Source organism: Perognathus longimembris, chromosome 16 (assembly GCF_023159225.1).
Source record: "Perognathus longimembris pacificus isolate PPM17 chromosome 16, ASM2315922v1, whole genome shotgun sequence".
NCBI lineage: Eukaryota > Metazoa > Chordata > Mammalia > Rodentia > Heteromyidae > Perognathus > Perognathus longimembris.
The window spans coordinates 18,246,081-18,265,339 of record NC_063176.1 but is presented as its reverse complement, the minus strand read 5'-3'; the positions used below and the strand labels follow the sequence as shown (position 1 = coordinate 18,265,339).

The following is a 19,259-nucleotide window of genomic DNA, read 5'->3' as shown; positions in this document are numbered from 1 at the left end:
TGGCAAGAGCGCTTGCCTCGTATACATGAGGCCCTGGGCTCAATTCCCCAGCACCATATATACAGAAAATGGCCAGAAGTGGTGCTGTGACTCAAGTGGCAGAGTGCTAGCCTTGAGCAAAAAGAAGCCAGGGACAGTGCTCAGGCCCTGAGTGCAAGGCCCAGGACTGGCCAAAAAAAAAAAAAAAAAAAACAACCCACCACCACCAACAACAAGATTACTTACGAAAGTGTTGGCTAGGGGCAAAGTACAATAAAAATATCAAAAAATTTAGAAAAGTGGAGTTGATTAATATGCCCATATTTTAATGCTAGTATACTAACCACTGCTGACAAATTTTCAGGTTTGAAATCATATTTCTGTTTATTGACAAGGTAGCTAACTTATCAATCGATACAATGTTAATAAGTAAGTAAATAAATAGGGTAGAAGAGGGAAGGAAATAATTACTTCTACCAATTAATGCATGAAGGACATTTCCACTGATTGTTCTGTTATCCTAGCTTCCTAATACATTTGTTAATGTGTCAGTAGTATGATCATGAAAATCAGGATGTGAATACTATTTCATGACTACTCATGGATAGTGGTGTAAATACATAAAAAATAAATCAATTTTTACAGAATTGAGAGTCTTCCTTTTTTAACAACAAAAAGTAATCTGCTAGAAAATCAATAAATTCATGCTAATGAAATGATGTATCCAAAGAAAGTAATAACTAATTTCACTAGTTATGTTTTATAGTTCACCATACTGAAATAATGTTACAATAAAACATTATTTAAAAAGAAATGTAGGGCTGGGGATATGGCCTAGTGGCAAGAGCGCTTGCCTTGTATACTTGAAGCCCTGGGTTCGATTCCCCAGCACCACATATACAGAAAATAGCCAGAAGCGGCGCTGTGACTCAAGTGGCAGAGTGCTAGCCTTGAGCAAAAAGAAGCCAGGGACAGTGCTCAGGCCCTGAGTCCAAGGCCCAGGACTGGCCAAAAAATAAATAAATAAATAAATAAATAAAAATAAAAAGAAATGTACTTAAAGAAAAGTTGCTATTTTGACAAAAGGAGACAAATTTTACCTTAATTATTCTTTCAAGTGATACCATATTAAGTATAGATTAAAAATATCCTTACCCAAAATTCTTGCAATAATAGTGTTTCGGATTTCAGAAAATTTCATTTTTAGAGTATCTGCAAACACTTTGCTGATTAAACATCTCTAATCTGAGAATCAGCAATTTAAAATGTTAACTTTTTGACCATTATGTTGGCATTCAAAATAAGATAGGTTTTGTGTATTCCGGATTTTGGGATTAAGGAGCTCAGTTAATGACAACAAATGTTTCTGATTAAGAAAATCCAATTTTACTTGATTCTTTATTGGTTTCTTTAACTTGAATACTATAATATAGTGCTATAATGTTTATGTCACTGTGAGAAAACAGTGTATTCATAGTTTTCTTCATGGTCTTTCAGCTCAAGTATGTATTGCAAAAAATAACTTAGTTCAAATCTTGACACTATAACTTCTTTAGGATCCTAGAGCCCCTCCTTTCTACTCTAGTTTAATAAGGTGATCTGAACTAGCCAATCACAGAACTCTAAAAAGCTGTTTAAATGGGTACTAAAGGCCAGCCTATAGGGTTCTAATTTTAAAAATATTTCTACAAAATATACACATGAATGCACACACCCTCTAAACTTCCTTGCAATGCAGGTATATTCAAAAGGGCAAATGCTTACCTTGACTGTGCTAACCAGCTGTCCATCTAGGTAGAGGGCTGCGGTGCTGTTTTTCAGCATGCCTTTGCTCATCACCAGAACCAGATGATGCCACTGTCCCTCCACTATTAGCTCTCCACATCGAAAGCGAGCACAGCATGGCAGAATCTCATAAAAAGAGGATTCTTCACTAAAGTCATCAACTAAAGGGGAAGGAATAAAAAGTTTGTCAATTATCATCCCTATTCTGACTACTTACATTTAGATCTGCTGCTTTTGACATGTTAAAAATAAAATGATACAATGAAATACCGTATTTATCCAATAAGCACATATGCAGCCCGAAGTAATACTTAAGAGTGTATGTTTGCTTTATCTGCTCAGGGTTATCCTTATAATCAAATAGATACAGTAGCTAATGAATAAAAAACAAAGTAAGACAGACAGTAAAGTTTAAATAAAAAAAAAACTAGCAGTTATCCAAAATAAACAAGTAGAACTTCATTAAACTGAAAGTCTTCTGCAAATCAAAGGAAACAATTAGCAGCATAAAAAAGACAACATATGGAATAAAAAAGTACATGCAAACTATATATAAGGAATTGAAATGGTGAAGAGGGCTAGGGGCATGGCTGAAGTGGAAGAGGGCCTTCCTTGTAAACATGCAACCCGGATTTCAATTCCCAAAGCTAAGAAAAACAAAACAAAACAACACATAAATTTGAATAGACCCAGAGCCAATGTAAATTGATGATTTCTTTCCCCCATGAAGAGCAGACTGAATCTAAAGTCCAAAGGTGAAACCTTAGTGAATATAAATTTTAAGGGAAAGATGCAAGAGAAAGCTACTAAAGGAGACTACAAAAGAAAAGTCAGAGAAGTGGTGAAAAAACATTCTGGGTATTCCTGAAGGCAAGGCTGGAGATAGTTGATTTCATTTGTTTGGAGGGGGAGGGCATAGTACTGAGCTTTCACGGTCAATATTTGCTCAACAGGCATTCTTATGACTGAGTTATATCTCCAGCCCATTTTTTAGATAAGCTTTGCTTTTGCCAGGGTGCTGACTTTGACCAGAATTCTCTTACTTTATGCTTCCTGCTATATATAAATGGGACGATAGATATATACCACTGTTCCCATAAACTTTTTGTCCAGTCTAGCCCTGAACCTTGATCTTTCTGATCTTCATCTGCCAAGTAGTTAGGTCACAGGCATGATCTACTGTGCCGCACTTTGGAGGCAGTTTTAATGAGAAAGAAGCCAACAGAACCAAATAGCACTAATGGGTTCATAAAATGTGATTATGAGAATTTTACTTACTTCTTTGGCTTGTCTATTGTTGCAATATTGGGATCAAATCTAGGGCTTCCTTCATACTGGACAAGCACTTTGCTACAGGTACATCATCAGTCTCGATAAGGAGAATTTTAAAGTACTGACTATACTGATACTTAGCTCTGTGCTAGGCACCATCAATAATTCCAAGAAATTTTAACATTTAACTGAAAAGCTAAATATTCATGTTTAATTAAATATTCTTAATTAAAATTTATTGAATAGTAGCCATGTCGATATATTATTTCACTTATTAAAACAATGAAAATAGATGATAAAAGTACATTTTTTTAGAGATGTTTAGATTTAGAGAAAACTGAGCAAACTGAGATTTGTATTTTATGCTATTTATGTCATTTGGGAAGGTCTTCTGAATGCCTTGAGCTTGAATTTGTATTGGACTGCAAAATTGTATAAATTAAGTCTTGATGTTAAGTAATATTAAGTTTCAAGCAATTGAAATGTTAACAATTACACAGTTCAGCACAGATGGTAGGCAGGTGCTCAATGAATTCATAGTCAATAACAATCTTTACCAAAAATATGTCAAATAAGCAAGCTGCTTTCTTAGCAAAAACCTGATTATTGGCAGTAGGAGCTGAGTCTTCCTTAGGTTTTTCTTCCACTCTTTTCTAAGACTCATAGAGGTCTCTTAAAATTAAGAGTCAAGATTTCTTATAACCTGTCCTATGATATACCAACTTAGTTGGAAAAAATTCATCAGCTGGACCTTAGAACTGATTATTAAAAAGGCATTACAGGGCTGGGGCTATAGCCTAGTGGCAAGAGTGCCTGCCTCGGATACATGAGGCCCTAGGTTCGATTCCCCAGCACCACATATACAGAAAACGGCCAGAAGCAGAGCTGTGGCTCAAGTGGCAGAGTGCTAGCCTTGAGCGGGAAGAAGCCAGGGACAGTGCTCAGGCCCTGAGTCCAAGGCCCAGGACTGGCCAAAAAAAAAAAAAAAAAAAAAAAAAACCAAAAGAAGAAAATAGAAAAGACAAGTACTGACCATAATTTTGGAGTAGTTCTTCTTTAGTGGAAACAATCAATGATCGGTCTTTTGCTGACAGAACTACGGCCAGGCACACGTAATGCTGCTCAGATGAATTTGCTCGACGCACTACCGTGAGGAGTCGGACTGGATGGTTATTAGGAGGAGAACTAAAGTGTTCAATGCAAAACCAGCTGGAGTAGCTTAAGCCAGAAGGAGGAGGAAAGAATCTTTCACCTAAAGTAAAAAGAGAAAAATAATAAGAAAGATTTTACTTGGCTCAAATTTACATAAAATATGAGGTTACTGAATGCATATAAACATGAAATATCTACAGGAAAATACAAAAAAGAAGCAGAAAATAGTATTTACCAGAACCAAGGCCACTGACGACAGCCCCATCATTAAGCCCTGTTGTAACTGCATTGGTGGTGGGGGCGTTATGAGGGGCCAAACTAGGCAGAAACAGGCAGCTAAGAAAGAAAAGACAACACATGTGTTAGCAATCAACTCTTCTCTCAAAACCATGGGCACAACATAGGGAAACAACGGGCTACTATGTAACGGGACTTTAATCTGGGTGCCTAACAAAGCCCTTCTCATTAAGGAGAATATTGAGTGATAGATTTAAGAAATTATTAACAGTATAATTTTAAGTGTAAATTCTTTAAGAATTAAGGTATAATTTGCATAACACCAAAACAGGATTGCTTACACCTCTGGAATCTTAGCTACCTAGAAAATGGAGGAAGAGGTCTGATCTAAGGCCAACTCAAAAAAAGTTAGCCAGGTCCTATCTTGAAAATAAGCCAGGGTTAGTAGCACATGCCTATGGTCCTAGCAAATCAGAAGGTGGAGATAGGACTGCCAGTCAAGGCCAGCGTAGGTAAAGTTAAAGTGAAGCCTATTTGAAAAATTAACTAAAAAGCAAAAGGAAAGAGGATATGGCCTAAATAGGAGAGTGCTTGCCTAGCACTCATGAGGCCCTGAGTTCAATTTCAGTACTGCAAAGGAAGAAGCAAAAAAAGCACTAGTGTTAAGAAAAATCTCCCTTGTGCCTCTTTCCCCTCCCAATTTGACTATTATAGTATAGTTTAAATAGATAGGATACTATTATTATCTAGTATATAGCGTGGTTATAGATTATATTCTATAGCACATCAAATAGCTTTGACTATTCTCAAACATCTAGTGTCTGATAATGACATTTATGACAATATTTTAAATGTACAAATACAATTGATTTGTTAAAGAGGAAATCCTTTGTACAAATACTTAAAGATAATAAAACACAAATACAAAATTAGAACAACACTTGAGTCCTATAGATAAGCAGTATACAAATAATATTTATTAACATTCTCATAGCTAATAGAGTAATAAAAGTAAGTTTTGTGCTGACATATATTTACATTAAAAAAGATGCCAACAGAATGACATAAACTTTGCAACTTAATTATTAGATCTATTAGTACTTGTATCCATTTTGCAGCTGGGTGTATTTCACAAACTTCTAGAATGTCTATAGATTACTGTTGCTTCTGCTACTGCAGCCTGTACTGCCATTTAAATCAAACTCATTATCTAAAGCTATTGTCACTGTAAAAGATAACTTGAGGGACAGAATAATGATAAAACCTAATCAGTTTTAAATCTCATTTTAGTTTATCACTTGTACATTTACATTCATTATATCAAGAGCTGAAAAATTTCCTGGATAGAGTCAGATGACAAATAATTCATACTTTGGGGGCTAGCCAGCTCGCTATAATGATTATACAACTCTGTCATCCTATCACTAGGGAAGCCACAGAAAATACACAAATGAGTGTGCCATGTTCCAATAAACCTTCATAAACAGAACAACAAAATGTACATTTTTTTCTTTTTGTTATTTGTGAGACAGGATACCACTACAAGTCCAAGATGGCCTAGAATTCATGCTCTTCTTGCCTTAATCTCCCTAGTTCTGAAATTACAGACATAAACTACCATGCTTGACTAAGCTTAAAAAAAGCATACAACAATAACAGATATGGCCCATGGGCATTGGATTACTGATTATTTTATCAATTTATTTAACATAAAAAATTAAATGTAGGAATTTTAAAATAGTGTGCTCAAGAACTACAATCATTGAAAATATACGGTATACTTATATACAATAATATATTTTAATGAGGTAGATTTAAAACTAAAGATCCATTTGCAAATTGAGTATGAGACATAAAGTAATAGGGGAAGACTTGGCAGACTTGCAATGTCCTTACCCAAACCCTTCAAGAGATGTGTCAAATTCAACAAAGGCTGGAGTAACTGATGACCCATGAAGTCTGATGTCATGTGGGGTTGTCATGGAGACCAAACATTTCACCCTCGTCAAAGGTACAGTACTTCCTTCTGCAGATTTTACCAGGCTTTTACTTATCCGATAATGGTTATCCTCATGGAAGCTAAAAACATTATCAGAACCCAGACCTTCCAGGGAAGTGATCATGCTACCTGCAAGGGAAAAGAAAAGTTCTTCATAAAAAAAAAAAAAAAATAACAGGCAAGGGCTGAGAATGTGGCCTAGTGGTAGAGTGCTTGGCTCATATACATGAAGCCCTGGGTTTGATTCCTCAGCACCACATATATAGAAAAAAGCCAGAAGTGGCGCTGTGGCTCAAGTGGTAGAGTGCTAGACTTGAGCAAAAGAAGCTCCGAGACAGTGCCCAGGCCCTGAGTTCAAGCCCCAGAACTGGCAAGAAAAAAACAACAACAGAAAAACAGGCAAAATTTTAAATCAACTTTGTAGGCCTGACTCATTATTGAATACTACATCTAATTTAGTCATTTTTTTCAAATATCAAGGCCATTTACCTAGTGTTAATGTACTTTATGTTCCTTTTAAAACTGAAACAGCTATGTTTCCTTTTTCACTTACTATCAAAGTAATGTGCACAATACAGGCATGTTAGAAACCACAAAAGGCCAAGTAGGAACAAAAATCATCAGTAATCACCACTTAAGCCACTATTAGAATGTAACTGAATTACAAATCTCAGTTAATAGTTTATAGACCAAGCAATACTTTTATTCCACATAACTACTTCTATTATTTTTCCGTGAGAAGAAAGCACAATCATGTAGAAGCATTATAGCAGAAATGGGTTCTCTTTCTTACAGAAAATCTCAGAGATAAACAGCAGCAACCTGTTTTCAACATCCCATCCCCAGTTTTAATTCTTCCCTTAGAAATGCAGGAATTAAATAAGCAATCACAAAAGTAGTTAAGTACAGGAATATATAATCACAAAAGTAGTTAAAATTTAGGATTCCAACCTGTACAAAAATAGTAACCATTTCAAGACAAACTTTAAACAAACTTTCCAGTTATCCATCACAAATACAATGGTGCAACATTCCTTAATGTTGCTATCCTTATGAACAATAATACATCCTTCTACTTTCTGCTTCTAGGATCACCATTCTTCCAACGAGCTTCATTTCATTGCAGAAGTCACATGGATTTGCTGCTTCTTTTGCTTGGGCATACACTCCTTGGTGCATAACTTTATTTTTGTCAATATCAATATTTTCCCACCCTTGGGTCTTTCTGTAGAAGATGTCCTAATAATAATAACACAGTTACTTGGTCAAGGAAACAAAGCCTAATTGACAAGGCAAAGAAATTACAGATCCTCTGAAAAAGGTATGGCCTCATCCATACCAAGGGTCAGTCTCAGACTCGCCTACACTACCAATCATTCCTTCTCAGTCTTCATACTCCTGTAGGTAGTTAATTGACCAGCATACATGAGTGTACATTGAGATAACAAACCCTTCCGTTATTTTCTTCTTGAAATATATTCATTTGCCACATGCTTTTTATTAGTAAAATTAACAATAAAGCAAATGTTGAAAGTGAACTTACTTCTCATCTCTGGTTCATAACTCAATGAGCTTGGTTTGTGGACCCTATATTGTTTGAGCAATTTTTTGTCCCAGGCACCACAATTTAAAGGACTTGCCAAACGTAAAAACTCCCTAAAGAAAAGACAAAGCAAAATTATTTCAAAGAAAATATCTTAGAAATCAAACACATGCAAAAAGGGAATTAATGGCCTATACTCTGAACTCAGGCAACAACAAATGCTGGAGGGGGTGCGGGGAAAGAGGAACCCTCCTCCATTGTTGGTGGGAGTGTAAATTAGTACAACCACTTTGGAGAACAGTATGGTTTCTCAAAAAGCTCAATATAGACCTACCCTATGACCCAGCCATACCACTCCTAGGCATCTATCTGGACCAGCAGGCCCCAAGATATCAAAAAGACATTTGCACTTCCATATTTATCGCTGCACAATTCACAATAGCCAAAATATGGAAACAACCCAGATGCCCCTCCACAGATGAATGGATCCAAAAAATATGGTACCTATACACAATGGAATACTACATAGCGATTAGGAATGGTGAAATATTGTTATTCACAGGGAAATGGTCAGAACTTGAACAAATAATGTTGAGCGAGACAAGCCTAAAACACAGAAAACAAAGGGGCATGATCTCCCTGATATATGACTGTTAAGATGGGGTGACAGAGAGACAGTAGAGACCAGGTCTGTGAAACCAAAAACTGCTTGTCAAATAGTATTTCCCACAGGATTGGGGCAGCAACCCAACATATGTAACTAAAACCAAACAACTACTAAACATATGATGGTCAAAAATTGACCTCTCAGTGGAATACAATAGCTCAAAAGCTATGTATGTATGCTCATATAAGACTACTGTTGACATATTGTCTAATGTCGACATTACATTTAAAGCCCTAGGCGAATTTTCTTGGGCATAGGCCATGTGGCTACTGTATATGTTCTTGGTACATTGGGTACTGTATATATGTCTACCTGACCTAGGGAAGGGAAAGAAAAACAGGGTGTAAGATATCACAAGAAATGTACACACTGCCCTACTATGTAACTGTACCCTTTTTGCACAACACCTTGTCAAAAAATTTTTGTTTAATTAATAAATTTAAAAAACAATTAAAAAATTGAAAAAGTAAAAAAAAAAAAAAAAGAAAATCAAAAAATTCTATTTAAACTTCCAAAAATTCTCAAATCTGCTGGCTTACTTGCATATCTCCTAACAGTCCAGTCTAACCACACTGTTTTTGTATTCCTGAAACAGCCTCCTTTTGTAACTCCAATCTTGTACTAACTCAATCCATTCATTTATTACAATCTTTCAAAAACAACCTTTACTCAATGTCATTTGTTTTCATAACACTTTGCAATGGCTTTCCTTTCCCGGTAGATTAAAACCAAAGCTCACGAAGTTAGCCTGGCACATAGTAGCATACCTACAATCATGTTTCCTATGTCTCCACCTTCACTATTCCCAGTGTGCTCCAGGAATGCAAATTTCCTGGGAATGCAGTATTTATTCTTTGCTGGAACCATCACATTTGTGACTCTCAGTGCTGAGAATGTACTTTTCTTACTTTTTAATCTGCCAAAACTGCCTTCTAAATTGTCCTTATCTCCACAAAGCTACCTATGAGTCACCCTCTCTAAGAAGGCCAGGTAAACTCTATGAACACTATTATTACATAAATGAAAATATAATATTCTCATTTCTTGAATATCTGATTTATTCTCTTTTTTTTTAGCCTTTCTAGGTTTATTATGGTTGCTATTTATTTGGCATAACTTTCTCTTTTCTTTCAGGTTCTATATTTGTTCTTTAATTTTATTATTAACTACACATTTTTAGAAACATTATGTTTACTTTTCTTGTGCCACCAATGTTCCCTCAGTAACTGGCAGAGTTTAAAAAAGTAATTTGCATCTAATCAGAAAATGATATTAATAAACAATGTTCCAAATCTGTAATTTTAACTGGGTATGTTTCTTCTGTTCTTATTCCAAGCATTCAAACATGTATAGGGTATTATAAAAAGCCCAAATCTAAGATCTGTTGAGTATATCTGGCTAGAGCATTGACGTACAGAGATAAATGGTCCAAAAATCATACGATAGGATTCCATAATATTCTGTCATTTATACCGTCTCAAAAATTATTTCCCTCTAACTTCAATTCAGAGAAGAGAAACATTTTAAAAGTCATGTTCATTTAGCCAATCATTCCAGTATACACAAGTAACTTATAATCTGTATCCTGTAAGTAGCAAGGCTTTTCTTTCAGAGAATTCATTCGCTGTGAGGATTGAGCATATCTAAATGGCAGTTGTTCATTGCTTATTTTGTCTAACTACACAGTGCAAGTGATTTGGCCAGGCAAAATACTACTATTAAATATAACAAAGTCTTTTTGTGTCTTTGTCTCTACTTTTTTTTTTTTTTTTTTTTTGGCCAGTCCTGGGCCTTGGACTCAGGGCCTGAGCACTGTCCCTGGCTTCCTTTTGCTCACTCAAGGCTAGCACTCTGCCACTTGAGCCACAGCGCCGCTTCTGGCCGTTTTCTGTATGGTGCTGGGGAATCGAACCTAGGGCCTCGTGTATCCGAGGCAGGCACTCTTGCCACTAGGCTATATCCCCAGCCCTGTCTCTACTTTTAAAAGTGAGTAGATTACCAAGGATGAGGGAAAAATATGAATGCTACTGTCAAAGCTTCAGGACTACGAAGACATACCCAAGATGAGGCAGAATGAGTGGAACTATCTTTTTTATCTTGGTATTATTAAAGCTAGACATATTGCCAATACAACACTTTGACAAGGTTTTTCTTAATCCACAACTTGTCCTAAGTCAGCTCTAAAAATCATACAAAAAGGAAGTAGAACTGTGACTCAAGTGGCAGAGCTCTAGCTTTGAGCATAAAGAGGCTCAGGGACAGCGCCAGGCCCTGAGTTCAAGCCCCACAATCCCCTCCCCCCCAAAAAAAATCACAAATAAAACTAGGTGCCAGTTGTTCATGCTTATAATGCTAGCTACTGAGGATCCCGGTTCATAGCCAGCTGAGGCAGGAAATTTTTTGAGACTCTTATATCCAATTAACCACCAAAAAGCCTGAAGTGGAATTGTGACTCAAGTGGTAGAACAATAGCCTTGACCACAAAAGCTCAGGGACAGTACAAGGGCCCAGGACTGGTGCCAATGAATGGATGTATGAATGAATGAATTTCAGACATTTAAAAGAAAGCTCTTAAAAGATTTACAAGATAACATAAGTAGTAGATAGAAAATAATCTAATAAAAAGGGACCTTGTACTATAGTCCAAAATGTGAATATAGTTTTATAAAAAGGATCCAGAATCCAGGAATGGTGGTACACACCTATAATCCCTGTATTAGAGCAGCTGAGAAAGATTCTGAGTTTGATGTCAGCTAGAGCAACAAAGTGAAACAGTTTTAAGAATATAAGAACCCCAAACATGAGAATATATGCATTAAATCGATTAAATTTCCAGGAAAATACAGAAAAAGTTTAAAAACCAGTAAGTTTTTCCTTTTAAAAAAAATACAGCAAGCCAGGCGCCAGTGGCTCACAACTGTAATCCTAGCTATTCAGGAGGCTGAGATCTGAGGATTGTGGTTCAAGGCCAGACCAGGAAGGAAAGTTCTTGAGACTCTTATCTCCAATTCATCACCAGAAACTGGAAGCGGTACTGTGGCTCAAGTGGTAGAGCACTAGCCTTGAGCTGAAGAGCTCAGGAAAAGCACTCAGGCCCAGAGTTCAAGCCCCACAACTGACAAAAACAGAAACATTACAGCATTGCTTCTCTTGAATTAAAAAAAATCATAAAATATATCTTTCTTGAGCTAGGAATGTAATTCAATGGTAGAGGGCTTGCTTTATATGTACATGGCCCTAGGTGTGTTCCCTGGTATTACGAAATATAATATTTCTTGAATAGTTCACATAATGTGGTATAGCCATATCATAGAATATTATTCAACAATAAAAAAGAACAAACTACTGACACATATAACAACTGCATACATCTGAAGTGGTATAAGTGAAAAATGTCAATTTCGGGGCTGGGAATATGGCCTAGTGGTAAAGTGCTCGTCTCGTATACATGAAGCCCTGGGTTTGATTCCTCAGCACCACATATATAGAAAACGGCCAGAAGTGGTGCTGTGGCTCAAGTGGTGCTGTGGCTCAAGTGGTAGAGTGCTAGCCTTGAGCAAAAAGAAGCCAGGGACAGTGCTCAGGCCTTGAGTTCATGGCCCAGGACTGGTCCCCCAAAAAAGAAAGATATCAATTTCAGGTCACATACTTTTATGATTTCATATGTGTATCACTCTAAAATAAAATATATGGAGATGGTTTCTAAGAGTTTCCGATACAAGAAGGTAAAAGAATGGGTATAAAAGTGAAGCACTGGGGAGACATGTGACATCTAGGATTGTGTGGTGATTAAATACATCAACATATAGGGCCTGATGTACACCTGTAATCCTGGCACTCAGGAGGCTGGCCAGGAAGATTATGAGTAAAAGTCAGCCTAGACTACATAGCAAGACTCTGTCCCTGGCCATGTCTCCTGCAAAAAATACAAAGGAATCGAAGAAGGGAATTCTAAGCATGCAGAGATATATAAGAAGAGTAGGGATTTCTTGGTTTTGAGATTACACTACAGTTATGTAAGTCGCAAGCACTTGAAGGGAACAGCGTGAAGATGACCAGGAACTTCTATCATCCATCTTCATACCTGTGAATATGTAATTATTTCCAAAAAAAAAAAAGTTTCAAGCTTTAGGAGTTCCTACATACAAAATATTTTAAATGTAAAGCAGATGTAAGCCCTATATAAATTAGGCAAGATTTGGGGGAGGGAAGCTATTGAACTTTGAAGGTAGGGCTTTACACTTGCAGGGCTGATCTGATTGATACTGTTATGTCAAACCTCAGCCTTGTTTTCCATAGATTATTTTAGGGCAGGTTCTGCTTCTTGCTCAACTGCAATCCTGAACAATGGTTGGCCTGCTACTGTAGGATTCCACCATGTGCAGTTTCTTTCGGTGCAGATGGATTCTCAAGGACTTTTCTGATCAGGCTGGCCTGATACTGTGATCCAATCTCAGGCTCTCAAGTAATTCGGAATGATAGACATGCACCATTGTACCCATCTACAGGTTTTTCTGTCCAGGCTGGCATCAAATCAGAAGCCTCCTGTTCCCAGACTCCCAAGCTGCTAGCATTATAGGTGTGAGCTACCAGTGCCAGCTAGATTCAAGTAGAAGAAATATCCAGTAGATAGAAATGCTATTTACAGGGCTGGGGATATAGCTTAGCGGTAGAGTGCTTGCTTAGCATGCATGAAGCCCTGGGTTTGATTCGTCAGTACCACATCTACAGAAAATGTCAGAAGTGGTGCTGTGGCTCAAATGGAAGAGTGCTAGCCTTGAGCAAAAGGAGCTCAGGGACACTGCCCAGGCTGAGTTCAAGCCCCGGGACTGGCAAAAAAAAAAGAAAAGAAATGCTATTTACTAGTAAGTACAATTTTTAGTAAGTGCTGCTTGTTTTGAGTATTTTTGTCTACTCTGGTTGTTTTGGTCTTGTGTACAGGTAACTGAATATTTGTCCATTAAATTGAGATCCCTTTAATCAAGAAGACCCAGGAACTGAGGTGACTAACTGTGGCATAGCTGAAAAGGAACTTACTGACCTTAGCACCATGGGCTCCAGGGCCTGGGAGGCTAAGCGCTCAAACATTCGCTGGAGGGGAGGGTGCAGGGAGTGGTCCTCGTCAGCCAGTGCTGCGCTGCACCTCTGCAGGAGTCTCGCATGAAGACCAGCTTCACACATGACTTGCTGATTTCTCTCTGTGTGCACCAGGGATTGTAAAATATTTGCCACAGCTAGTTGAAGGTCCAAAGCGTGCTAGAGTCAACAAAGAAATCCAGGCCACCAAGGCTTTCTTAGTGATATAGATGACAATTCTTTCTACATGAAGCATACTGTGGGATTTAACTATGCAGTCTCTAGGTGGTTCAAAATACATTCAGGCAAATTAGGTAACTGGTTTACAGAGATTCAGCAACTCCAGAACAGGGCTAAACAAAAATTCCTATTTTAATTTTCCCAGAAGCACACTCAGGTAGCTTCTACTGTCTTCCAATTCTTTAGAGTTCCATGACTAAATAACAAGTAGTGGATCTGTTTTCATAGTGAGTGTAGAGAGCAGGTACCTAGCTGAAGAGGCTCACATTCACATTTATGATACGTTAGAGACTAGATAACATTTTAACAAATAACCTCAATGTATCATGACCAGTAGTCTCTTTTCCTGTATTGCTAATTCACAATGTTCACTGCTGAGCTGGACTGACAAGGGGAAATAGAATTATTTCCACAACCGAAGTACCCAAAGGAAATCTTGGTTGAATGTGCATTGCAATAAATGAACTGTATTTTAAAATATGCATAGACATCTTTCATATCAAAAAGTATGACTTAGAACAGTCCTACTTTTTTTCCTCTTTGCTACACTAGTATGTCCTATCAAGCAGTTCCATATCATTTCCTTACTACCCGCTCCCTTGCTCATGGAAATACACTTTTCTGTGCCCTTCCTACAGGTGAGCAGGAAGGAAGGCAAGCAGGCTTACTTCTGGCTGGGTCACAGACCCCACAGAGGCCAGGAGGTCCAGCATGGCCAGCATGGCTCCCGGGTGGATGACGACTGCATCAGAACTCTGCAGAGGTGAAGCTGTCCCGTGCAGTTTCAGGTCAGCAACATTCTTTGCGGGGTACACAGGGGGAGTTGAGACAGAATGATATGCATGCCTATAAAGGACAATAATCAGAATTTAACCTCAGCCACATTCCTGGGTCAGTTTTTCATCTTCTAATTGCGTTCATTCACTAATATGAACAAGTCTTAGAATCCAGGGATGAGTTATGAAACATCTTGAGAGTGGGCTATTAAAAAAACAGAATTTTATCAACTCTCATTAAGTCACACATAGACATTTAAACTATTAATTCTTGGCTCATATGTGTCCTTACCATTTAAATAATAGCACCTGAATCAGGGGATGTAAAGAATAGGTGAAATCAGTCATCCAAAGCTCTGGGAAAATAAGTTCGGAGAATATCTGATCAAAGTTCAAATTAAATTAAATCTCTCAATGATACTGATTTCTTTGAAAGTTGGCCCCTACTCCATGTCACCTCACCCCTACTAATGAAGGGAGTTTGAACTCCTTGCTCAGTTGGTACTCTACCACTTGCAGGTTATTTTTGAGACCGAGTTTTGAGGACCCTTCTGATGGGACTGGCTCTGAATCTCAGTCCTCCAGATGTCAGCTCCACCCGTTTCTAGTTTGCCCGTGTATTTTGGTCGTTTCTTGTGCCTCCAGGCAACACAATCAAGACCTAACAAGATTAAAGTGGTCTGCTCTATAAGTGAGTCAAATGGTCTGGGTGCTGGTCAACTGGGGTAAGGGAACCAAAGATCATGGCGTTTTCTTTGTGGTTACTTGGAAGTACATTAATCTCTTATGTTTATCAAACACTACTGAAAATACTTACAATTTTTTTCAAACTTAGAAGGCATATTTTATCTAGCAAGTCTTTATGATTTAGAAAGCCAAGGCACATTCTGAATGTGCATATTTCTCATCTATAGTCTCCCTTTTCTATTTCATACAACACACTATTCATCTACAATTCATGAATCTGCACATTTTCTATCTTGGCAGTGAGAAACAGATGCTGTGGCTACAGCCTATGGGAGCCTCTTGCTACAATGAGTCTGTCTCAGCATAAACCGTCTAATGCTGGGCTCTGTCCTGGAGAGCAGTGTCGTTTCAGCTCTCTGGCACGAGAGCAGCTTGGGAAACAGATGCTTTAAATCTGTGATTTAGTACCAGAGAACTGGCACTGTTATGATTTTTAAAAAGTCATTTTCTTCTTCACAGAGATTCTAGGAAAGCATTCAGTTTCACTTATTAAAAAAAAGCACAAGGACAAAATTTAAAAATCAGCACAGCCTCCGTCTAATTCATGCCGATTTTCCTTCAGAAATAATTAATTTCTATAGTTATTATGAGATTTACAAATGCGTATTGCTAATAAGGTATCATTCTCCTATGCTGAATCATAAAAAAATTAATAATTCCTCTGGAATGTAACTGAGTTCCCAAGAACTGAGTTGACAGATTTCACAAAAAGTATTTTCCTTACATTTAGGTTACTTAAATGTGGGTAAACATAGATTCTAACTCTGTATTTCACTCACTGGCTTTCCTTTCCATATGTATTACTGAATTCATCCATTTAATCTAGATTTTAATTAAATTATGATCATATCTGGGAAATACACTGTTCTCTGTTGGAAACCAAATCCATACATATTACACATAATATTAATTAAAAATATAAGTAATACGTACATAATTATATTATCATAACAAACCTTAAAAATCATAAATAAGAAACAATATTCTATTAAAGATTTACATGGTTTTCAAACTGGGAAAACAATGCAAACACTGTAAAAACGTAATATAGCATTTATAAACTCAATTTAGTTGTACTGTAACAGGTTTTATGTCACACTATTTCTAATAAGTAACAGGCTATCTATCACACAGATATTACTTAATTTTTTTTTTTCTCTTGTCAGTCCTAGGCTTGAACTTTGGTCCTGGGCACTGTCCCTGAGCTCTTCTGCTCGGGTCTCTCTATCACTTAAACACAGTTCCACTCTTTGCTGTTTGTTTTTTTTAATGGTTAATTGGAGATAAGAGTCTTGTGGACTTGGGTGGCCAGGGTGCCTACTTAGGTCTCGGCCTCCTGAGTAGCTAGGGTTACTGGTGTGTGCCTTCAGCACCTAGCTGGTATTACTATTTTTAAGATTTATGGATCATGGTAATATATTAAATAGTTAAATCACAAATAAGACCTAATCTTTTGTAAAGAGGATGAAATGAGGATAGAGGATCAAACTTCGCCAATTTTTATGTTGTGATTAACTTTAAAAACTATAGATACTTATATTCAATATTCCATTTTAGCTTCTCACTTATACTTAAAGGCTCATCTATCTCTTTTAGGAATAGTTCAGTCTTAAAATCCAGAATCTGCTTTGCTTTACCATCACATAGCTAGCAGCACTGAGTGATGGATTCCCTACTTGCCATCCTGTTCTCTAGGGCAGATCTATTTTGCAGTTTTCATCTCTTTTATATTTTGTTTTCCTCTAACTGATTCTTCACTGATAATTCTGATCAATCCTTAATCCTACTAAAACAATAAAGTTCATGTGTTTTAGTTTTCCATATTTGAGGTCCCCAAGTTCTTTTTCACGCAATTTCAGAAACTGTGAGAAAATCTCCAGGAAGGAAAGGAAGAAGGGAGGGAAGACAAAGGGAAAGAGGGAGAGAAGGAGAGAAGACAGAGGGACAGAGGAAGAGAGGGAGAGGGGAAGAAAGGGAAGGAGAGTAGTTGTAGGGCACAAATATATTGAATAACCCTAAATTCATTCAGGATTATTCTGAATTATGCCATGGCTAAGTGTATTGAGATGGAAACCAACAGTATACAGATTTTTTTAAAAGTATGAATATCACTATTCATTGCTATAATAATAATAATAATACGAGATAGTATTAGTAGTAGTACTATTAGTGATAATACTATTAAATAGTATTAGTAATAATATTGATATCAATAGCATTAATTAGTAACAGTAATACAATGAATGATACCATTATTACTAATATTATAAAAATAAAGTCAACCCTCAGAATTCCCAGGGCATTAGCTCCCAGACTCTGGCTCACAAAAGGCCATAGATGCTCAAGTCTCTTCTATATAATGGCATAGTATTTACATATGACCTAAAGGTATTTCTTTTATTTGTGCTGGTCATTGGGCTTGAACTCAGGGACTAGGTACTGTCTCTGAGCTTTTTAGCTCAAAGCTAGAACTCTACCACTTGAGCCACAGCTCAACTTCCAGTTATTTTGGTGGTTAACTGGAGATAGGAGTCTCATGGACTTTTCTGCCTGGGCTAGCTTCAAACTATGATCATCAGATCTCAGCCTCCTGAGTAGCCGGGATTATAGACCTGGCTAGAATATTTCTTCAATATACTTTATGCAACTTCTAGACTCATTATAATACTTAAATTTGCTGTGAATTCTATGTAAAAATAGTTGTTACACTATCGTATAGAAAAGAACAATTAAGGAAGTATTATGTGCATGCTCATAAGAAACATAATTTTAAAAAACCATTAATTTCAGGCCAACATAAAGAACTAGCTGTTATGTTGAAATATACAATTTAATAAACACTTTTGACAGATTAACTAAAATCATGTTCAAGCTTCAAAATCTGAGTAATAGTACTAAGAGTCAACAATATTTTTAGGAGTGGCCGGCACCTGGGGACATTTACAAAAGAGTTAAAAACTTGTACTTGCTTATGGGAAGCGAGAGGGAGAAAGAGCATTTGACGACAGCACATAGGTTCTGATCACAGGAAGGGCAAGTTGTGAAAGAGAGCTTCAATAGATCTCAAGTGTACTTTATATGCGAGGTAAACTAGATCAATTAATAAATATACATAGAACAGACAAAGGTAAGAACTGTGTCAGTATTTGCCCTTGCTTTTTTTCAATGTTTAGCTTTGACAAGTTTATTACAGTATCATATTTCAACTGGTTTAACCTGACTGAGAAAATGAACAATTCCTTGCAGTGCTCTAAAGTTCATTTTGCAGTAACAATTTAAAAGAAAAGAAAAAGAAAAAGAAAAGAATCCAACATTTAAGGTAAAGAGAAAATCTGGAAGCTAGCCTACTTAAAGAGATATTATGCCCTCAATTTTAACTATTTTTGTTTTTAACACAGGATGGTATGGACCTTGGTCCCCCTCCTATTTATAGTTAGGTTGAAAGCATATCACCATCATCCCCAGACTTTTAAGTTACAATGGAACTTTTGTCAACTTCTTTGCTGAGACTAGCCTGGAGCCACTTTTCTCTCATCTCAACCTCCGATAAAGTTGGGATGAAAGACACATTCCACAATGCCCAGATATTGGAGGAAACTGGGACTCAGGGAACTCTATGCTTGGGTTGGCCTTCATTAGCCTCCTGAGCTTTCGCTTCTGAGTAGATAGGATTATAGGCATAACTACAGTGCAAGGATCTCACCATTTTTGTTTGTTTAGTTTAGTTTGGTTGGTCCTAGGGCTTAAACTCAAGACCTGGGCACTGTCCCTGAGATTTTGTGCTCA

The 19,259-nt window shown here is 37.1% G+C and overlaps 1 protein-coding gene across 6 annotated transcripts in view; it reads right to left on the bottom strand.

Annotated features, from left to right (window-relative positions):
* The window catches only part of Wdfy3 (WD repeat and FYVE domain containing 3), a 250,897-nt gene that overhangs the window by 96,915 nt on the left and 134,723 nt on the right, over nucleotides 1-19,259 (bottom strand). For all 6 annotated transcript variants that reach the window (XM_048364027.1, XM_048364026.1, XM_048364029.1 and 3 more), the window contains 7 exons: nucleotides 14,619-14,796; nucleotides 13,676-13,890; nucleotides 7,968-8,080; nucleotides 6,322-6,553; nucleotides 4,424-4,524; nucleotides 4,070-4,288; nucleotides 1,744-1,925 (listed from right to left, as the gene is read on the bottom strand). In XM_048364027.1, the coding sequence (XP_048219984.1) occupies nucleotides 1,744-1,925; nucleotides 4,070-4,288; nucleotides 4,424-4,524; nucleotides 6,322-6,553; nucleotides 7,968-8,080; nucleotides 13,676-13,890; nucleotides 14,619-14,796 (1,240 nt within the window). The remainder of the gene's footprint in view (nucleotides 1-1,743; nucleotides 1,926-4,069; nucleotides 4,289-4,423; nucleotides 4,525-6,321; nucleotides 6,554-7,967; nucleotides 8,081-13,675; nucleotides 13,891-14,618; nucleotides 14,797-19,259) is intronic.